This window comes from Oreochromis niloticus, linkage group LG8 (genome assembly GCF_001858045.2).
Source record: "Oreochromis niloticus isolate F11D_XX linkage group LG8, O_niloticus_UMD_NMBU, whole genome shotgun sequence".
Lineage (NCBI taxonomy): Eukaryota > Metazoa > Chordata > Actinopteri > Cichliformes > Cichlidae > Oreochromis > Oreochromis niloticus.
In genome coordinates this window covers 26,732,374-26,754,366 of record NC_031973.2, presented here as the reverse complement: position 1 = coordinate 26,754,366, position 21,993 = coordinate 26,732,374, and the positions used below count along the sequence as shown (strand labels likewise).

Here is a 21,993-nt window from a genome sequence, read left to right as displayed (position 1 = left end):
TGATCATTCTTTCATTCATCTAATTTTGTCTATGTATTTCTTTGCTCGCAGGTTTTTTTTTTTTTTTGTATTTGAAAATTGGTAAATACCAAGATTACAATAAACTACTTGAGAAAATGTACATGAGATTTTTATTAAGAAGAGGAGACTCTTTAGTGTAGAAATAAAGGAAGGAAGGAAAGACAACGGTACAAAGTGTTATAGTGAAAAGCAAGTTGATAATAATATGCTTGCCTCTTCTTCTTTCAGCTAATATTAGGATTAGGGCAGGCTTGGGTCATTTTTCTTTCTTTCTATTTTCTAAACTCTTAAGACGATGTACAGACAGTGTGTATATTGCGAGGACTTAATCAGATAACTATAAAAAACTAAGTATCCCTTTCATTTAGCCACATCTGTTTTTGAACCTTTTCATGGAGCCATCATTTTCATTTAATTTAAACATCCATAATGCATTTTGTTTAGTATACATAAAAATAATGTGAATTCTATGCTTTTTCGGGGAGGAAAAGCTAAGGTATCAAACGATATGAAGTGATCCAAATTTGAAACTTTTGGTCCAAACTGTCATTAATAGCAGTAAAAGTCAGAAGAGAGGTACAACAGTGAATGTCTAATGCCCTCTGCAATACATAAGGTAGCTCTGTCCTGGTTAGGGGTGACATTGCAACCAGTAGTTTTGGAGATCTTCATAAAACTGATGGAATTCTGAATGCAGAAAACTGTTGTCAGATCACTGTCACAAATACACACACACACACACACACACTACACTTGGACACTCTGAGTCATGAATTTGCCTTCCTAGACCCCTGATCCCCTTATTGAAGCAATGTGGGATCACCTTCACAGAGAACAGAAGGAAACGCAGCTAGCATCCAAAGAAGAGCTTTGGAATGTTCTTCAGGAAGCCTGGAGAACCATTCCTGAAGACTACTAAAAGAAATTAGTGGAAAGCGTGCTTAGTTCAGGCTTTGTTGAAGAATTAAACATGGCGATACCAAAGTTGATCCTACACCTACTTCGCAATTTTATTAGCCCTACAGAAACAAAGGGGAGTGGAGGTCGAAAGACCAAAAGCACAGTAAAATAAAATAAAATGTTTAAAAAAAAAAAAACAACGAGATGCGGAACCAATAACAGGACTATTTCCCGTTGTCGGACAATTATTGTAGATGGAACCAAAGGCAACAGTTGACGCACAAAGATCGGTTGTGTGACTTCGGTTTCTGACTTCCAACCCCTTTAAAACCGTTACTTTGACTTCGGTCACAGTATTACAGGTTCTCTGACTGTAATGTAACTGCAGACAGCTCGCAGTATGGACGGAGGTGTCTCCGAGTTACCTGGTGAGTTTAAATGCTTGTATACAATTTTGTTTGGCTAGGCCGCAATCTAGCCCGCGCGCGGGAATAGCATTGCTAAAGCCTTAGCGGTTGTTATTAAACAATTTACTACAGAGTTGTGTCTAAATAAAGTACAAACTGCTTCTACTTTTTACTAGCCTGGAAACACGTTGCTGGACTTAATTCTTTAACTCAGCGTTTGTGAGTATTGATAATCCATAGTGCTTAGAAAATGCTAAGCTAGGCTAGGTAAAGTGACTGGCAGCAATTTACTCGTTGACGTGAATCCGCCTGTTTTGAGTAAATCTCTGATTCGTGTATTTGTTTTGGGGGTTTTGGGTGGGAGGGGAAGGGGATATGCAAACATATTAGCAACTTCTGTAAGCAGTTATACTGTTAAAACATTCAAATTGATATGTAACAGTGGTTCAATAGTAGATTACGGAAATGAAAGTAGCAGGCACATCCGCTTTAGCCGGAGCTCGGCATTAAGCGTTTTATGTTGTTGTTTTTCTTTTTGTTTGTGTTTTTCTGTGAAGAATAACTCCTCTTTAATGTTACGTGAGACCTTAGTTTTGTTATCAGTGATAATGGCCATTCGAGCTAAAATAAAACCTTTTATTTATATCCTGCTGGTAAGTTTGTGATGTGTGGGTTTTTTTGGTTTTTTTTGTTTTGGTTTTTTTGTGTTTTTTGTTTTTTGTTTTTTGTGAAAAACTTCACAAAATGTTGATTTGGTATAATTTGCATGAATCTCCTGTCTCTTTTGGAACCAGTGTAAAGACAGTGATTAAAAAAAGGGAATTTAGTTTGTGGTCATCACTCCATTGACAACTTAAATGGGAAAGTCTGTGTTGTTGGCCTGTCTTCACACTCACTGCGTATTGCCTTTCAAGCACTTTTTAAAAAAATACCTTTTTCCTTGCAGGCCCCTCTCTTCCCCTCTCTGCTCTGCGGCTCCTGGTCTCACCGATTCGGCTGGTTTCTGCAGCCATCTGGCAGACTGTGGAGCAGAAGGTTGTGTCAGACTATGGGCTGCTTGAGGAGTTTGTGTTTATGGTCACGGAAATTGTTCCTCAGCTTCTCTCTACGAGGCAGCGCGCTGAACTTGTCTTGGGACTCAGAGCACGAGTAAGTTGGCAGAATCTAGGTGCCACATGGCGCTCCAGCATGTTTTTAGTACATGTTATGTTGGCTTTCCCTGTATTTTGTCACTTGTTTGTTTAGCAGCTTGACATACATTTTAATTACATACTCCTTGGGTGACAGCAGGCGGATTAGTGTGTTGTTTGAAGCTGAAGACTCATATCTGATCAACAATTGTGTCTTTTAAACAGAAAAAAGCCTTTGATGTATGTAGTAGGGCTCAATGATAAATTGGGTTTTCATTTTAATTGCAGCAGTTACTATAAACAATTCTTCTTAGTTTGTTTTATCCAGACCTCAAAAGATAGAACCCACTACGTTGAGAAAGAATGATGGTTTTCATTTAGAGAGATTAATGTTCGCCTGCAGCTGCCTTTTTCGTTATCTTAAAGCTGTCACAGTCTTTGTTTTGACTCACTGAGTATATATCAGTGGAGTAGCAGGCTCTAGCAGGTATTTTCTCTGTCATAACACAAAATTATGCTGCAAAGCTATATATATAAAAGAAGTGTAATGTTAAACATGAAGCATTTCCTGAGATAGTCATTATAGAACACAGAGTGAATGGAATTCATCTTTCCTCTGAACTGATCACCTATTAATGGTGATTGCAGTTGATCCTGGAGCTGTGTCGTTCTGATGAGACCGCCGACCTGCAAGTTATTAAACCACATCTCGACCGGATGCAGAAGCTCCGGTCACTGTGGAGCATGGAGGTGGGTGAAAACCTTTTTTTGGCATGTGTTAAAACTGCTGTGACGTTTAGTATTCCTCATTGAAATCTAAAGTTCCACAATGACCTCTTCTGTTTTAATTTTCTTTACTTGTAGAATGCTGAACCGGTGTCAGATTCTCATTTCATGGGCCTAGTCCAGAATCTGCTGAGAGATCCTGAAGAGAGAAGAAATTTCTTCACGGTGAGTTTAAACTGAATATGGAGAAAATGTGATTGATTGCTGACAGGTCCTTGTTAGTAAGATCTGTTTTTGAGGAAAAAATAAAATTGTATGTTTTTATCTGTTGCCTTGAGCAAATTGTTTTGTAATTTGGCTCTATATAAATAAAATTGAATTGTGTTGTAGGATGTTTTCCCTGGAGACTTTGGTCCGACATATGACAAAGCAATCCAGACACTGATGTGGTTGTTTCTGTCAAGACTGGAAAAGCTTCTTCCAACCAAAACTCTCCAACAGGTAAATGTAATATCTCATATTGAGCAAAGAGCATTTCTCCTAGTAGTATTAGTTTCTTTAATATTGTTAGTTGTTTTTGTTACCTTTTTTGTGATCTCTTGCATTCTGTTTGCAGCTCTGGGTAGTGAAAGGCAGTACACACAATTCAACTCATTTGCCAAATACTTTATATTACTTTAATTTATTTGTTATAATCAGTCTCTCATCCCACAGACGAAGTCCATCTTCACTGTCTGTCATGGCTGCTGGTGATGGCACTTTTCCTTCTCTTGCTATGCAGCCTCAGGGAGCTTAGAGAAGTGACTTTACAAACAGTTTTCAATCAGTTCCAGGGTTATGTTAGACTGACCCTACAGCTTATAGTAGGTCTACAGAGCAAAACAAGAATGTGAAGCTATAAAATATAAACAAAAAAATTAAGAATTGTGTCAAAAGTTTAGAAACTGTAGAGCTTTTGACTTGTATGATTGGTATTTTACTTAAGCTTTTGTTTCATCAGATTGCCTCTCTGCTCAACGACACATCATCTGTTCTGAATGAATGCATGGGGGCTTTCTCTCAGCCTCAGGAGCTCAAAGTCTTGCTTGACAATCAAAAAGATCTCAGCCAATTAGAGGACATTGGTGAGTTGAATATTTTAAAACACGGGATCAGTTCTCATCATTTTTAAAAAAATTTTTTTTTGCCAGAATCTGTTTTATCAGTTCATTCATGATTCTTGTTCCTTTCAGAGTCTTTCATCGTTGACAGTGGCATCTTGTCTGCCCTGTGTCTCCCTCCTGTGGAAAGAGTCGTGATTGTCAATGAGCAAACTGAAACGGATGCAGAGAGCAGTCTCGTGTATACTGTCTGCACAGAGATGGAGGTGGAATCTGAGAACAAAGAGTTGTATGTGGAGGGGGCTGGGAACTCTGAGGAGTGTGTGCAACCTGAGTGGTTTGGCCTCACTGGTGAGGTAAAACCAGAAATTGATGCAGTGGTAGTTACAGATACTGTGGAAGGCACTGAGGCCAGTGAGAGCGAAATGGCAGAGGACCGCAATGACAACCAATCAGGAACACTGATCATCGGCGAGGATGGCCAGGTGACAGTGCTGGATGGTGTGGAGAAAAAGTCAAACGGAGGTGGAAGAAAAAAGAAACGTTCTGTAGATCAAGACTTTGAAGCGGAAAGTGCAGTGACGGGCAAAAAAGAAGCAACAGAAAGTGACGCACTTTTAGAAAGATCAGTGCGTAAGAACAGAGGGCTCAAGATGAAACGGTACTTGTCGCAGTGGAGGAAATCTGGGAAGACGCCGGGTTCAGGTACGACCAGCAGTGGACCCAAAAAGTTTGCCGGGCCCCAAGGTTCAGCCAAAAGCAACGACTTGGATGAGAGAACCTGTAAAGTCTGCAGCAAGGTGGTGAGTCATGCCAAGTTCTTGCAGCGACACATGAGTCAGCACTCCGAGGAGCTGCCCATTACATGTCCTTCATGCAAAAAGCTTTACAAGAGCTTACGTTCCTTGCAGCAGCACAGATGTGCAAGTATGACAAAGGCAAAGGCTGTTAGGAAAGCCAAGGAGCAAGACACCCCAGCAGACGAAGGTGAACAGTCATCAAGTGGGGTTCCTTGTGACGACACAAATGAAGAGCAGCCAGTTGACAACACCACCCAGGATCCTGATTACTCTCCCCCTGCAGAGAGGGCTTCCAAAGAACCAGGGCAGAAGAGCCCTGAAGAACAGAAGAGTGTGTTAGAGGGTCCATTCTACTGTCCTCACTGCAGTGTCGAGTTCAAGTGCAAACAAACATTTAGGTTCCATTTAAGAAACATTTGCTACAATGAGCAGCAGGTGGACCCTGAGAAGCCTGATGATGTTAAGCATTGTTTCAGGTGTGATGAATGTGACAAGGCGTTCAGATACAAATCAACTTTGGATTCCCACAAACAGACTCACAACCCGCTCTACTGTGAGGTGTGTATGAAACTGGTACGTGACTCAGAAGCATTGGCCATGCACAAAGAATCCCACACACCTTTTCAGTGTAACCGTTGTGAGGAGAACTTCCCAGTGTTCAAGGCCCTTCATAAGCACTACATCGACGTCCACAACCCCACCGAGCCATTTACCTGCTCCCACTGTCAGACTACGTTTTCCAGTTTGAAGCGTTTCATTAGACATGAGTGGAAGCACACGGGTTACCAACCATTTCAGTGCTCCCATTGTAGTAAAAGATTCCGTTCATACTCTGACCTTGTGGAGCACCAGAAAAAACACACTAAGGCATACCCATTCCTGTGCTGGGAGTGCGGCAAGAAATTCCGGCATGGCATCACGCTGACGAGGCATGTGGAGCGTGTACATCACTCCGGCGAACCCGTGACTGAAAAACCCACACCGATCTTTACCTGCCCTCAGTGCGGGAAGACGTTCACTTCAAGAAGGTGCCTCCTGAAGCATGACAATTTTCATCACAAAGGGCTGCGCTTCCCGTGTGAGCACTGTGGGAAGGGCTTCTTTGGCAAGGACGCGTTGGTGAGGCACACTTTGATACACACGGGCGAAAGGCCTTTCAAGTGCGACGACTGTGATAAATCATTTAGATCTGCGGCAGAATTAAAGATACACAGGAGATACCACACTGGAGAAAGGCCATTTAAGTGCAACATCTGTGAAAAGGGCTTTGTTCAATCTTGCTTTCTTACTTTACACATGCGAACCCACACTGGAGAAAGGCCATATGTTTGTGCAGTGTGCAATAAGGGGTTTTCAAGCCTGCATGGCTTAAAACGACACAGGAGACTTGTTCATGCATAGATCATTGTGACATAATACATATTTCCAAAAGGATTTTCAGCATAACCAGCCCATGCTGAAGAATGTTGGTGTTAGGTGTAGACCAGAACTTTGCAAAGAGTGAAGAGCTGATGATTTGACCTATCACTGAAAGGACAACTTTGTTGATACTGAAGAGAAGAGATGGACTAAGTTTTCCAGTTGAAGGACATTTTCTGTAAAATATAAGCCTTATTGCTCTTCCTATGGCTAGCACAGCTTTGGATTGCTAGAATGTGTGTAATTGCGTTGTGCATTATGAAAATGTAACTTTGAATTTTTTACAGAAACATTTGTTGTTCTACATAAGATTTGTATGTATAAATGGGATGACCCATATTACTCCCATATTATACCCCTTCTGAGAAGTTTTCATTTTTTTCGCCTCTTTATTCTGGGTTTTGAGCTCTGCTTTAGCAAGTGCAGCTTTAAGATGAATTAGAAATGCAGTTGCCTATGCATGTTTCAGGGGAAGGAAACACAACACCCACACCCAATCACTGTTTATTAGTTAACTCTTCTTTTTTTTTTTTTTCTCACAGTTTCTAATATTTTGCTATCCCTGTTTTTCCCACATAGCTGTGGCCTGTGTGTGTTTAAACCAAACTGATATTAGGATTAGCAACTTGCCTTGCTAATGTGATTTTTTTTCTTCTTCTTTTTTTTCTTTTCTCATTTTGTAGTGGTGACATGCGAACAGAAAATAAATGTAAGCCAGTGAGTGTTTAGGTATCACACAGGGTTAGGTTACTAGGTTATTTGGAGGATTACTTGTCACACAACCCTCACACAACATCACATCACACAACACAGCCTTTGGTTTACAGCTGTTTGACATATTAAAACAAACACAGAAAGACACACAAACTAACCTCTGGCGGCTGAAACATAGATCAAGAATTTGCGTTCTTTGAGGTAAAATTACTGTTTGTCAGCAGTCTTGTGGCTTTTTACTGAGAGCATGAAAATGTTTTCAGTTCTTTGTCAGTAGGGGCTGTCAGACAAGCCTGACATACTCTAAATGTAGTCTTCATTAAAATTGATAGGGGTCTCTTTGTTCGGTTAGAGTCCATGTTGATAGTCCTGTTTGGATCACCAACCTGGAGCTGTGCTGACAGCCTATGGTTAAGTACATCAGACGACCTAATGCTAGAAAACTAAGCCTTGATGACTGCTGTGAAACGGCAGTGAACATCAGAGCATCTACAGCAATCTACATTTACAATGTAGGCAACATTCTGTCCTTTCACTAACTTTGAAATAAACTGGCAACTGGAAAAAAGTTTTTATAGCTTGTAAAGGTAAGAGGCCATCTAGTTGTGGGATTGCTAGAAAAATAGCAGTAGTTACATTTTCATGGCTTTGATTTTACACCTCCATGATTATAAAAATGTTTCCACTGAAAGTGGGTTTCATGGGACCTTTGGTTATGTTTTTCTGTAATAAACTGAACATTTGATTCCAAGTGTCAGTTATTTACCACAAGTTATTTGGTAATTTCAATATCATATCATCTAGTAATGTGTGATGTAGTGGGGGTAAAGCTGGCTAAAGATGCAGATGAATCCCAGCTGCATTCAGGAACACCCAACTTCAGAGTCTTTCCAATGTTACATTAACTTCACTGTCTGCTGCATCTTTTCAGTTAGTTCATCGATTTCTGATGTATAAAATGCAAATTGTAAGCTGTTGTGCCCCAAATCCAGCAAACAACCTGTCCATGTGGGAAAAATACCTGCACAGTGCAGCTGTCTGGCCAGTCAGCCCGTGATGCTGGTGACTTGTTCATCTTTGTTGTATAGCAATAACACGGTGGATTGTGATGGATCGGTGGTTTCTTGTAAACCTAGTAACGTATTAGAATTTTAGGAATTTTACAAGTGACTGCATTACAAACCACAGAAGTTTTATAGGCACAGTTTGAGATAAAACTTTTTGAGATAAACTTTGACCACCAACAGTCAACCAAAGATAGATTAGTGAAATCAGGTTTTTGTATCATAATTTAAAGGTTTTTAAATTTTAGATGACCTAAAAAATTAAAAGCTGCATCAGGCATAGGTCTGCTTTCAGCTGCTCTATTTAGGAAGCTGTCGCCTTCATCGTGACGTGTCCAGAGGATGCCAAGAACAGGTCACAGCAGCTCTCTTGATGTCCTCCTTCACAACGTCCATGAATCTCCTGTGTGGTCTTTCTTCAAAAAGGATTCTGCTGCAGCACTTGTAGGAGAGTAGTATTTTAATGGTTAGTTGCCAGCTAATTTGAAAAATGCTGACACAATCAGAAATAACAGTCATAAATTATCATTACTACTATTTGTAAATAAAACATTTTAATATGTGACTGGCTAGCTATCAACTTTACCATGTTTGTTGCATTTATGAAATTAGTGAACTTAAATAATTACATTTATTTAACATATTTTTTGAAATGGCAGAAGTAAATAGCTATTAGCAAATTGAGGATTACTAACCTAACTTGGTTTTAAGCATTTGGAACATTTCAGAGAATGTAAAGGATTGCTGGCAAAAATAATAAAATCAAAATGTTAACAAAAGCTGCCATTGTCCATTTCTACGTTCATATGGAACCACTGGACTGGAATCATTACTCTGTGGTATTTTTATTTGTCTTATCTTTGCCTAGACGTCTAAGGCCTTGTCAGTACAGTGATAAATCATCAAAAAAAAAAAAAAAAGCCAAATTAAAAGAAGGCGGTATATCTAGATATTTCATAGGTGAGTATAAGTGACTAAAACCCTAATCTAATAAACAACAAGAGAATCATATTCCACACATGGCTTCCACGGAATTTAGGGAGAAAACTAAGCACAAGTCGTTTCTGGCTAACTTAAGAATAGACATAACTGAACACTGATGACCTTTCATTTTTGTTATATTTATACATTCATGCTTCACTTCGAGAACTGGCACATTAGGCTATGCTACAGTTCCCTACTAAATAAAGATGCGCGACCCTCCAAGATTCCGCGGATCGTTAAACAGTAGTTGTGGTGTTCGTCGAAATTTCAAGTTTTCTACTACCACTTACTAAATTCATTTTAAAATGCATCACCCCAGATGGGACTCGAACCCACAATCCCTGGCTTAGGAGGCCAGTGCCTTATCCATTAGGCCACTGGGGCTACATCAGCAGCTCGTTGTTATATGATCTCTAATACAATATTTTAATGCACTTTATCATGTGACAATAAATACAGATTAAACTGTGGTGCTTGGTATATATTACGTATAGCTGTAGGCCAATAGAATGGGATTGCATTACATATTGATGGACTTTCCCTTGGATCTTAAAAACCCACTTATTAGTTAACTCGGAAAGCAACATTTAGGAAAAACGAAGTTTTTGCAGTTGTTTCAGTATTTGCTCTCGTCTCTTGAATGCGCTAGCGAATGGTGCAAACCCTCTTTGATTTCCCGACTGGTGACAGCTCTTCCTGAGAAGGAACCAGCCTCGTTTGTTTTCCTCCTCCCTACCCAGCACAGTCAGGAGGAATGGTAGCCAGTTAGCTTCTCAGACAGTAGTTGTTGGATTAACTTGTTACCACTGTTTGGCATTCGGTTGTTCTGTCACAATAATGAATTTACTGCCTTCAAATCCGCACGGGAATGGACTCCTCTATGCTGGATTTAACCAGGATCATGGTATGAAGCTACGTGCGTTTTTTTTCTCCTCCCAAACGTGATTTGGGAGCATCGTTGATGCTAATCTATCACTACTAAGCCAGCGTCTTCAACTATAAAACATAAAATAATAACCGAAGTTTTTTCACGTTCAAATATTGTAGTCCATTGTGAAAGTACGGCTACGTGCTCTCTCTTCTTGAAACATTAACTTTAAGCGCTCAACGTTAATACTAGCTAAGGCTAACCTATCCTATCCGAAAAATAGTTAGCGTTTTTGTTTTGAGCTAACCAGTTATCGAGTCTTAATTAGAAACTAGAAAATTTGGTGCCGACATGATAAAAATGGTCGAATTCTATAACGAGGAAATTAACTAACTATGATTTGTATTTAAACGTAGCACAAATGCTAATGTAAGCTAAATTTTTATCGTACTAGTCATTACTGTGACCACAACGGCTGTCAGCTAGTGTTAGCTAAGCAATGCTAACAGCTCCCGTCGGTAAATGACCGTTAAACCGGCATTAATGCACCTTAATTGCATAATTTTATGTTAGCTTTTCCGATGATCAGTTTTTCGTTATGACTGTCCATTTTCTAAAATACAGATAACATGTTGTTCATTTGTAGTTTACGTTAAATCGACATTTTCCTAGCTCCCCACCCACCACAGGCCGTAAAGTTGGAGTGTGATTGCTGACCGTGCGGTCAGCATCTATCATAACCTTTTGTTAAAGTTACTCTTGTCAGCCACATTTGTGAAGATTGAAGTTAACTTATTGTTACTACACTATGGGGCCATGGCACTAAACGTCACTGTCGTCGTTGTCAACATATGATGCGGCAGTTTCATATGAATTCCAGGAGAGATCCAAACACTTTCTGTATAAGGGCTGCACTTGTCTATGCATATCATTCTTCCCAGTGTCCTCCTGTAGTGCGTTCTCGTTACTGTAAATCTTGAGATACTTGACATTGTAAAGTTATTTACGAGAACCACATTGAATGACAACAACAGTGGATTAACCTTGTGCTCAGCTTGTGATTTCTGCTGTTTGACCTCGGTGTCTCTCTACAGGATGCTTTGCCTGCGGTATGGAGAATGGATTTCGTGTGTACAACACGGATCCTCTCAAAGAGAAGGAGAAACAAGGTAACATGCAAAAGTGTCATACTATATATATATTTTGTGAGGATAAGTGCTGAAGCAATAATCAGCTTCCTTTCTAGTAAAATTCTCTACCATCATGGGCTGCAGCTGGTGACAGTAGTCCCCCTTCAGTTTTTGATGGAAATTCCCTGTGAAAGCAGATTGTTGGCTGCAGTCAAAGACTGTGGAGTTGGAATCTGTCTGATTGCAAGACTCAAGACAGTTGAGTGAAAATGAGGACCACCAAAAAAAGCACCCTGAAAAGCCTGGATAGGAAGGACAGGAGCTGGCTATCTAGCAGCAAGTGACCCTAAAATAAGAGTGAGGGCATTGTCCAGTATCAGAGTACACTTGGGGAGCCTTCTTTGTACCCGGGTAACACACCCTACTAAAGTCTATGTGTGGGGAAACCCTGAGATCTTTACATACAGCTGTCTGCATGAGTAAGCACATTGAGTGATTATATATATTTTTACTTTAAAGTTATGATTTATTATGTGCTGAGAAAATTATTTATGCTTTATCACAGAAGTTGGTAATTTCCCGTGTTACAGCAGCAAAAACAACACAAAAAAGCCAAACATGTATAGCTCAATAAAATAGAGTAAGAAAAAAACAGTATCTCACTAAGGCAAAAATAACATAACAATGGAAAAATAAAGTGAAGGTCTTATATTATTAAATCTAATGTAAAAGATGAGTACCATACAGTGTAGAGTTCAGTGATTTAAAACAAAGGCAGCAAAATAATTGTTAGAACCTGGTGGCTGCTGCTCACAGGAAGTCAGTGTTGTAACTGCATTGCAAGTCCTGAAACATGGAGGACGTTTTACCCAGCACATGGCTAAGACAGCATATGTCATGTGACCAAGCACATGACCTCCACTTACTTCTTTAAACTCAAATTTAACTGCTTTAGGTCTGCAGTCTCTCTTTTTTTTGAGCCAACCAACAGTTAGAGACTGCAAGCAGTGCAGACAGTTTTTTTTTTTTTTTGTTACTGTCACTAACAGTATTTTACATTACTGCCCATTAATGTAATTTTCAGAATTCCTTGAGGGTGGGGTTGGCCACGTGGAGATGCTGTTCAGGTGTAACTATTTAGCACTAGTAGGAGGAGGCAAGAAACCAAAGTACCCAACCAACAAAGGTATGTTTTGTCAGCTTTGTTTGCTTTACTGTCAATACTGGATTTAAACCAGTCCTGTAATTAGACAAATGATCACTTTTAGATTTTAAAGATTTTTTTTTTCTGTCATTATCATATACAGTGAAAATCTCACCTGTTTGCTATTTGTACTAAAAGCCACAGATTATAAATGCACACATTCACCTGTCTACTCTGCAGCTTTTGTTCCAAAGGGTGTTACTAGGGATATCAGTGGGATGTTGCTATTAGTACTTGCAGTAATGTTTTGAGAAATTACAATGAAAAAAAAAAAGCAAAACACATATCAGTTTGATGGGATATCTCCAGGTCCAAGGCGGATAATCCTTTGTTTTACTGTCTCTGCTGCTTTTCCACCATACTTTCACATTTTGCACAGTATGACTGTCTGTTAAATGTAACTTCCTGTAGAAAAAGTATTACACACAGTATGTTTTATTTATGTGACATTTTTTTTTTTGTTCTCCAGTGATGATCTGGGATGACCTAAAGAAGAAGACTGTCATTGAGATTGAGTTCTCAACAGAAGTAAAAGCAGTGAAACTTCGACGTGACAGGTAGCTCAGTTATTATTGCAGCAGTTTTTAATGATTTTTTTCTCTTTCTTGCATTCTGATGTTTTTGTTTGCTATGGTTGTTTATTATTCACACTCCATTAAAAAAAGTAAATGAATAAAATAAAGGATCTTAATATCAGTGAGACTGGCTGATAAAGATTTAAATCCAAAAAATAAACTCTTAAATTTTGTTTTTCTTTTTTTTGGCATCACTTCATAGTTTACATTTTTGCTTGTGTGTCGGTTCTCCCTGGTTCTTAGGATTGTGGTGGTCCTTGACTCAATGATCAAAGTGTTCACCTTTACCCACAATCCACATCAGCTGCATGTGTTTGAGACCTGCTACAATCCCAAAGGTCAGTTTACCCTTTGAATTAAACTGTGACTTGCTCAAGCTCTTAAACCATGCTGACTGTTTGGAAACTTATTAATCACCAAAACTGTAGTCCCAAATGTTCTATTGCTCTGGTCAAAAGAATAAGTGAAAAACTGAGCTCAGTGGCTAAAAATGTTCCTTTTGTTTAAAAGGAACAAACTTTTTTTTTTTTTTTTTTTTTTGGGGGGGGGGGGAGTGCTGTTCTTCAGGTGTGTGACGGTTTCAACACTTGCTCTCTTTCTCTCCTTGTCCTCCTCAGGTCTGTGTGTGCTGTGTCCGAACAGCAACAACTCTCTGTTGGCCTTCCCTGGGACACATTCAGGCCACGTACAGATTGTGGACCTTGCCAACACAGAGAAGCCTCCAGTTGACATCCCTGCCCATGAGGGGGCACTGTGCTGCATAGCGCTCAACCTTCAGGGCACAAGAATAGCTACTGCATCAGAGAAAGTATGGACTTTAGTAAATTAAGTAAAGTAGTAGTAAAAGGAACACTCCTTCAGTGTATTTTGCTTTATTTCTTACTAACCTGTTATCTGTGTTCTATTTCCACAGGGGACACTCATCAGAATTTTTGACACATCTGCAGGTCAGCTCATACAGGAGCTAAGACGAGGGTCACAGGCAGCTAACATTTACTGGTAAGTGCTTAGCACAATGCTAACAGCATGAGAAGCATGTCAAAATGATTAAATAATAAGCTAGCAAGCTAGCTCTATCAATGTGGAGGGCTAGTGGCTCTACTCCATACTCCTATCTGTAAGGCAAAGACCAGCCACCCTTCAGAGAAAGCTAATTTCTATTGCTTGTATCAACAGTCTCATTCTGTGGGTAGGAACATAGACAGACCAATAAATCGACAACTTTAATTTTATGCTCAGCTTTTTGTTCATCACTATAGCCCAGTACAATCTTTCTTTTAGTCTCCCACTTCCCTCACTCGTGAAGAAGACTCAGAGATACTTTAAGTCCTCCACAGGCAGCAGCTTGTCCTTGGCCCAGAGAGGGCACTCCACCCTTTTTTGGCTGAGAACCATGGCCTCAGATTTGGGAGTGCTATTTTTCCTTCCTGTCGCTTCACACTCTCCTGTGAACTGCTGTAGTGCTAGCTGGAGGTTAGCTTGAGGCTAAGAGAACCATGTCATCTGTAAAATGTAGAGATGTGATACTGAGCCCACTAAAGTTGTCTGCTACCTGGCTAAGCTAGAAATTCTGTCCATAAAAAATATGAAAAGAGTCAGTGAAAAAAGGCAGCTCTGGTCGAGGTTCAGCACCCGCTGGGAATAAGTCCAGCTTGGGACTTATGAGACTTGATATTCCCAGCCTCCCTTGGAATGCTATTTAAGTTTGCTTAGATGTGTGAATTGAAGATCACAGACTGACAGATGCTCCCAGTGCAACCTCACTAAACATTTGGGCACACCAGGCCTGAGCAGCTTCCCCCCTCACCACCTGATCCAACTCACCACTAGGTCTGATCAGTTGACAGCCCCTCTCTTCACTCGATCAGTCATCAGCTATGACCCCCGAGGTCTCACTGTGAGAGTTGAAGTGTTTTAGTTAGACACTTGGGTGGGGCAACCTCCAGCACCACACCCAGAACTTGCAAGAAGGGTGGGTAGTGTGAACTGTCATTCAGCACAGAAGCACAAGTGCCAGTCAAGACATATACCTGACTGGAGGAGCAGCAATGCAAACCCGTCGTCAACTGGGGAAACAAAAACCAAAACACAGGCAGAGAGCCAAGGTACCCATCACTGCCTGTTGCCTTTTACTGAATGCAGCTCCAGACTGGAACGCATCTCCTGTTCAAGAGACTGGTTCTAGGGCCCAAGCTTGACTTGAACACTGAATATTATCTAGCCAGTGCCTTTCACCCTGATACACTGCCTCGAGGTCCTTTCCCACCAAAAAGGTGAGGTTCCATGTCTTAGCCCAGCCCCTATAGCCAGGGATTGGACTGAAGAGGCCCCCTGACTGCAGCCCAACAATATGCAGTATAGTCCCTATGGTCCTTCCTGCAGGTGATGAGCCTACAGGAGGGAGGTCCCTCCTGTAGGGAAATCAGGGTATGGGCTGTACTTTTTTGAAAGCTTTAACTATATCTTTCAGTGCCTGTCTAGCAAAGCTTTAATGGAATGTACTTACTGTGTCACACACTCTTTAATAGAGCAACCAGTTTTCAGGCTTTACTTTGTCCCTCTGTTTGTCTGAGTAACTGAAAGCGTGTTGTTTTTCTTGGTCTGCTGTCTTTTCAGCATTAATTTTAACCAGGACGCGTCCCTCATCTGTGTGTCCAGTGACCATGGCACAGTGCACATATTTGCTGCAGAGGACCCAAAAAGGAACAAACAGTCAAGGTCGGTCTTTGCTTAAGTGTTTCTTTTTTCTGAACGTAGGTGATGTGAAGAATCTGTTGTGTAGTAATTACATCCAATGCAGTGTTAAAAACATGAATCCCAAAATAGCCTGTTTATCTTTGTCTCTGCAGCTTGGCCTCAGCCAGCTTCCTGCCTAAATATTTCAGCTCTAAGTGGAGCTTCTCCAAGTTCCAGGTCCCCTCAGGCTCTCCATGTGTGTGTGCCTTTGGAACAGAGCCCAATGCCGTCATAGGTAGGTTCCAGACACATGATATTTTCTGGAATGTCCAACTCATCGTCTGATCATGTAACAGTGTTTGACAGTTGCAGACGAGGACAGAATTATTACCCAAACCTGTTAAACAGAGCGAATGCTTTCTAACACCGCTTTTCCAAACATCCTAGTTTGATTTTGGACGTTTGTATTTTTCCACTTTGCACACAGAAACAAGATTATTCAGTTTTGCTGCTGACTGCTTGAGGTTTTCTTTCAAAATCTTCACATATCCTTTATTCTTCAGTATTCCTTCTACCTTGATGAGATTCCCAGTTCCAGATGCACTGAAGCATCCCCAATACTTCCACCGTGTTTCACTCTGTGGGGCAGTGCTCCATAGGTTAGATGCCTCTCCCTTGTTTCTCCAAACATAAGCTGCGTCTAGTTTTATATCATCTGACCAGAAGAATGGGGAGGGATAGCACTGATTTTAGTCTGTTTAACACAGCAACTCTGTTAGTGCATATAGACTGGATGTCTGTAACAAAATATCGTCTTAAAATGTATTTTTATTGTAGCTAGCTTATTGGCTCTCTATATCTTAATATCTATATCTTTTAAAAGCAGTTTCGTTTATGTTGCTCTCTGGACTTCTCTGTTTTCCTCCTCACACTCAGCTCCAGGCACGTTAACATTTCCTCATAAATTGTAGTTGCACAAATGACTTCAGCTCTAAGCTTTTCAGCTGAGGCTCAAGTGCTGCTCTCATTAAAAAACAGCTTGATCACACACACGTGGCTGTTCACATGTTTCAACCATGGTTTAATCCATGTATAAAAAACTTGCTTTAAGTGTTTGGTTCTTTTATCTTCAACTGTCAAAACAAAGCCCATAGCAACATAATGGGTGTTCAGGATGCCCTGAGCATCATGGTTCCACAAGAACAGCTGAAGATTCTGCCTCAGTTCTACTTTTGGAAATTCTAGGACCCATAAGTCAGCCTGCAGTCTAAAAGTGAAGTGCTATACTAGGATTATATACTAATATACAATGAAATCTGTGCTATATGATTGGTGGGGCTGATCATTCAAGACTCTGTATGTCAGGAATAAGATGAACAAAAATGGGTGTTGTGGACAATTTGCAATGTTGTGTCCTAATGGCCAAAAACTGATGTTGCATTTGAGAGAGCTCATGAGATCACAACAAACGTTAGAATTTGTTGGTCTTTTTTCACTCTTGTGAGATTGACTTGTATGGGCACAAAGCACACAATCAGTTGTACTGCTGCTTCTCTGGCTCTCTTCCATGGTGTGTCATTTGTCCTGTCTTCCTTCTCTCACCCCATGGCAGATGGCCGCCCCTCCCTGAGCCTGATTCTGCTGGAGGTTTCTTCTTGTTAAAAGGGAGTTTTTCCTTCCCACTGTTGGCAAAGCACTTGCTTATAGGGGGTGATATGATTGTTGGGGTTTTCTCTGCTTCCTCTGTATTATTGTAGGGTGTTTACATAACATGAGATATAGATGCTGTTATCTTACACATTTTAGTTGGCCTACTTTTGCCTCTTTTCCACTAGAACCCACTAGGCCTGACTCAACTCTGCTCTACTTGTTTATAGCTTTCACTTACAATTGAGTACCACCTTGGGTCGTTATGGCAAGGCAGACTATTTTCTTCATTTCCAGGTTTAAAAATGGCAGGTTTGATTCTTGTGGAGGCACTCTCATGACTCATTCAGTGACGTCACTAGTAGGGAACCTGGTAAGGTGCTACCACATAACGGAAACCCCTAAAAGCCGAGTAGAGTCGAGTAAAGAGGCCTTTGTGAATTTGGTTGCCATCAGCTATTCGCCTTCTCTTCCTGGAAACTAGCTAGTGCATCTGATTCACTGAGGAGGAGTGTTTGGTCATGTCATGTCTGTCAGTAATGAAAAGGCAAGATTTTGTCATTTTTATAACTGCCTAAACTGATGTCGCACCATATGGTGAATTCTTAGTGTGGTATTGGTACAAACACTCATTTTTAATTTATTTCTCCTTCTCTTCAATTTATAGCTATTTGTGCTGATGGCAGCTACTACAAGTTTCTGTTCAACCAAAAAGGAGAGTGTTCCAGAGATGTGTACGCCCAGTTCCTGGAGATGACCGATGAGAAAATATGACCTTTGACCTCTCTTCAGACTTCCTATTAAACAATCTGTTTTGTTTTTCTTTACAGTCTTTTTTTATTTTCAAGGCAGTTAGAGAAGTTTTTTGTTTCACTTCTCGCTATCTTGACAGACTCTGTAAAAAGAGCATTAAATGAAGGGAGAACAAGGAAAAAAAAAAAGAAAAAAGGAATTTTTTGGGGTGGGAGGGGGCTTCTATGGAAAGGTGGTTGGCTGGAGGTATGAACAGTGACTCAGATTTCATCGACCTGCACTGAGGGACATGAACGATTTCCTCCTAAACAAAACACAAGGGGAAAACAAAAGACGAAGTTATTTTTTTGAAAGGACAACTTGCTGTTTTTTAAGACGTCTTCCGAGGAATTTACAAAGGATGGCTATTTTTAATCACACAGATGATTCTGATAGTTAGAATGAGAATACAGAGATTTTTGTCAACTAACACCACCTGACCTAACAATAGGGAGTGCCTCTGAAACTGGAGAGAATCTATATGTGTGCACATATTGTTGTCATATGTATATGTATGTATGTATGTATATATATATATATACATACAAGTATTTGTGTATACTAGTGTACCATACTAAGCGTTTAAAAAGCAGGATCAGAATGAAGATGACTGTTTTTCTTCACTTTGGTCTTAATTATCTGCAGAAACATCTAGAGCCCCAAACAGAACACCACCTTAGTATTACTAGATTTTCTTATAGTCATTGTATATACACAACCTGCCAGACTGAACTTCTACTTATAAACTGTACAGAATAGTAGCAAAAGAAATCACTCGTCCTTGACATTGTGCAATACATAATTTCCTTAATTATTATTTGTTTTGTTTTGCAGATTTTTTTTATACATTTTCCTGATCAACACAGCTTAAAGAATTTGGCATATTTGTAAATAGTTATGTACCTTCTTGCTGAGTGTTGAGTAAAGAGTGATAAATGTCTGTAAGGTAAATGTGAAGCTACAGAACACAGCTGGTTAGCGTTAGCTTAGCATAAGGTCTGGATGAAGGCGTCAAAGTCTGCCAGTCAGTGCTTTTCCGGTTTTTTGTTGTTTTTTTTTTTTATACAAAAGGGTAAAAATAACACATTTTGTCACTGTGACTTACAACACTTTGGTTAGTAGTAATAGTTTTGTTGCCATAGGAACATATCGACATGTCAGCTTTGTTGAGTGATTGTAGCAAACGACATGACATTTTTGACTAGCACTAATTGTTCACAGATGGAAAGAAGGAAAGTTATTGGTTGTTATTAAAATAGGAGTTTCCCGGGCACTAAAGGTAAAAACAAAAGTTCCAGCAAAATTGATAGTTTCACAGTTGGTTTGGCCCACATTTTGCACTTTGATAACGAATACATTTAGTTCTTGTTACAAAACCAAACTCAAAAAGAGGATCACAGAAGACTAGTTGACTGTAATTTCTCTGTAATTTTTCCCGTTTAAACTTATGCTAATTTAAGGTAACTGGCTTCTAGTCTTAGCATTCCATTTACCTGATAGATAGGAAGTCTTGGCATACAAGTAACTCAGCATCATCTCCACATTTTGATTATTTATTTATTTATTCAATTTGTTCAGTTTGTGAAAGCAAAGTCATTTTTCTTTTCTTTTTTTCAAACTGGGAGTTCATTAAGAGTAATACTCTTAAGTCTGTACGGTGAACAGAAAGCTTTGGCTAGCAGCAGTTTAGCTGAGTGAAGCAGAAACAGTGGAAATAATTAGCACAGCTTTGTTGAAAAGTAAAACAAGTCACTAACCAGCCCTTCTAATAAACACCTTATAGTTCAGTAATTGAGGTCATGCAACAACTTTAAGTGTTTAACTTTAATAGAAAAATTATTTTTGCATGTGTACAATATAAAAAATAAAGCTAACTGGCTGCTAGCCTTAGTTTTCTGTTTACCTCTAGAATATTCAAATCTTTTTGCAAAAAATCCACGTTTACCAAAATGCTGAAATGTTAAATGTGAATGTTTCTGCCTCAACAGGGAGCTTAATAGCCAAACAAATAGAGATTTCCTTAATAAATTACAAAAAAAGTTTGCTAGCAGCAGCTGAGATCAACTGTAAAAACATTTAAAATTTGCTTTAAGAATGCACTTGTATTTAATATTCAGCCCAGTGTGATTAATCAGAAATGTCCCTAAAGATCACCACATTGTTTTTGGTAAAAGTAACTTCACTGCTTCACTCTGAAGCTAATTCAGCTAATGCAAAGTGAAGTGCTTTGTTGTTTGTTGGGCCATAAACGGGACATCTCAGTGTGGATCCAACTTGTATAAGCGACGCTGTTAATGGGTGCTTTTTTGTCTCCATTTGTCAACTGCTTGACAGCATTTTGTTGATTCATTGCAAAAATTACATTACGTGTGTCACCTTTTGGGTCGCATTGTACTTTTGTAGGTGCAACGCTGAATTACACGGGACTTGGCGGGTACCGACTACAGGAGGGATGCTGCACAAACTGAAAAGCCAACCTGCTTCTTACACACTCAGAATGATTGTAAAACCTGCATTTAAATTTGTGAATAAAATTTTTAAAATTTTACAGTTATAATTATGTGCTGTTTCATGCCTACTGTGACGTGGAAACCAAATGTAACACATGGAATCTGTAACTGTTGACTATCTTACTGCTGTTTTTAATCACATCAGCACTGGCCCTGCAACTAATATTTTGAGGATACATTTGCTAACAAGATCAGCATTTTGAGCACAATATTTACTGAAGTGTGGGAATTGATAAGTCATGGAAGTATGGATACATTTAAAAAATTGTGTAACTTAAAGCTTTGAATAATGGCCAGAGCAGAAGTTGCACTACAAAGGCTACTTTGTGTCAAACTAATCCCCATCATATAATAAAGATAAGTATTTAAACTGGAGCTAACTGCTAAAGCTACTGCAGCAATGTTTCTCATACACAAATGGAAGCTTTAACTACACATGAAGTTATTGTTTACAGTTAGCATCAAGTGTGTGTTGATGCATGCTGATTGGCATGGTTAGCCCTAAAAACAAGGAAGTCTTCAGTGTTTCATTTCAACTAAGATGTTTAACTGATAATGCATTTATCAAAACTAAAACAATAGTTTCAAAAGAATATTTTTGCCGTTCAGTTGAGTTCACTGCTTTTCATAATAGCACCCATTGCAGTGGCCCTGGGTCAACTGCAGTGAACGGCCCCACTTTCTTAGCCATATATGGTCACTTTTGGCTCCAGAAAATATAGATCTGGCCAAAATATTAAACTGTAGTTTTCAAAGTAAATACCAATGCATAACATCAGAATGGGCATGTCCATCATTCATATTCAGTCAAAAATGCATGAACTGCACTTGCTGTGTAAAGCTCTAAGCACTACCAAAACAACCCATCACTGCCCTCCTACGCTTGATCAATACACCAGAAACAACTGTACCTGTGTCTTCCTTGTAATCACATTTCAATGCATCCAATTCATAATTAAGACAATGTCCTAAATTTTAATGCTAAGATTGACTGATTGGGGTTTTCTTAAAATATCTTTACAGTTCAACCAACTGTAAATTTAAGCGTTTCTACAGGTGATACAGTATACCTGTACACCTTTTTATAAACATAAATGTCACATTCAGACTGGAATTGTGTGAGCCAGTGTGTTTGTTCCTTTAGGAAAACTGTAAAAGGAAACATTTCCACTGCCTTCCTTGGACAGTTTAATGTGAGGAATGCTTTCTGAAGCCTTTAACAAAACTTAACATGCCTCACCTCCATCCCAGATGTCAACTTGTCATCGTTCCAGCAAAAATGTAAAAAATGAGATGGCGAGTTTGCATCATTTGCCCAGCAGAAAA

At 39.6% G+C, this 21,993-nt stretch overlaps 2 protein-coding genes, 1 long non-coding RNA gene and 1 other non-coding gene across 6 annotated transcripts; 2 read left to right on the top strand and 2 right to left on the bottom strand.

The window, feature by feature from the left end:
- The first annotated feature begins 1,156 nt into the window (after nucleotides 1-1,156).
- LOC106098460 (zinc finger protein 37) lies at nucleotides 1,157-7,367 on the top strand. The gene is made up of 7 exons (XM_013273111.3): nucleotides 1,157-1,349; nucleotides 2,275-2,477; nucleotides 3,107-3,208; nucleotides 3,323-3,409; nucleotides 3,575-3,685; nucleotides 4,185-4,308; nucleotides 4,417-7,367. Exons 1-7 carry the CDS (start codon nucleotides 1,322-1,324, stop codon nucleotides 6,483-6,485), a joined length of 2,724 nt encoding a protein of 907 aa, XP_013128565.1. The 5' UTR covers nucleotides 1,157-1,321; the 3' UTR covers nucleotides 6,486-7,367.
- On the bottom strand, nucleotides 7,027-11,268 carry LOC109203100 (uncharacterized). Its single transcript, XR_002063034.2, has 2 exons — nucleotides 11,177-11,268; nucleotides 7,027-8,722 (listed from the first exon to the last, which is right to left on the bottom strand). It is a non-coding gene; the product is annotated as an uncharacterized LOC109203100 (long non-coding RNA).
- Nucleotides 9,577-9,649, bottom strand: trnar-ccu (transfer RNA arginine (anticodon CCU)). Its single transcript has one exon. It is a non-coding gene; the product is annotated as a tRNA-Arg (tRNA).
- Nucleotides 9,804-20,705, top strand: wdr45b (WD repeat domain 45B). 3 transcript variants are annotated; one of them, XM_005447907.4, is made up of 10 exons: nucleotides 9,804-10,022; nucleotides 11,228-11,302; nucleotides 12,348-12,449; nucleotides 12,937-13,024; nucleotides 13,286-13,380; nucleotides 13,660-13,850; nucleotides 13,956-14,041; nucleotides 15,659-15,760; nucleotides 15,892-16,013; nucleotides 18,033-20,705. In XM_005447907.4, exons 2-10 carry the CDS (start codon nucleotides 11,245-11,247, stop codon nucleotides 18,137-18,139), a joined length of 951 nt encoding a protein of 316 aa, XP_005447964.1. In that variant the 5' UTR covers nucleotides 9,804-10,022; nucleotides 11,228-11,244; the 3' UTR covers nucleotides 18,140-20,705. The 3 variants fall into 3 exon arrangements, with proteins under 3 accessions (XP_005447964.1, XP_003438700.1, XP_005447963.1); XM_003438652.5 differs by having other exon boundaries at nucleotides 9,805-10,169; XM_005447906.3 differs by lacking the exon at nucleotides 9,804-10,022 and adding an exon at nucleotides 10,369-10,651.
- Nucleotides 20,706-21,993: the final 1,288 nt, after the last annotated feature.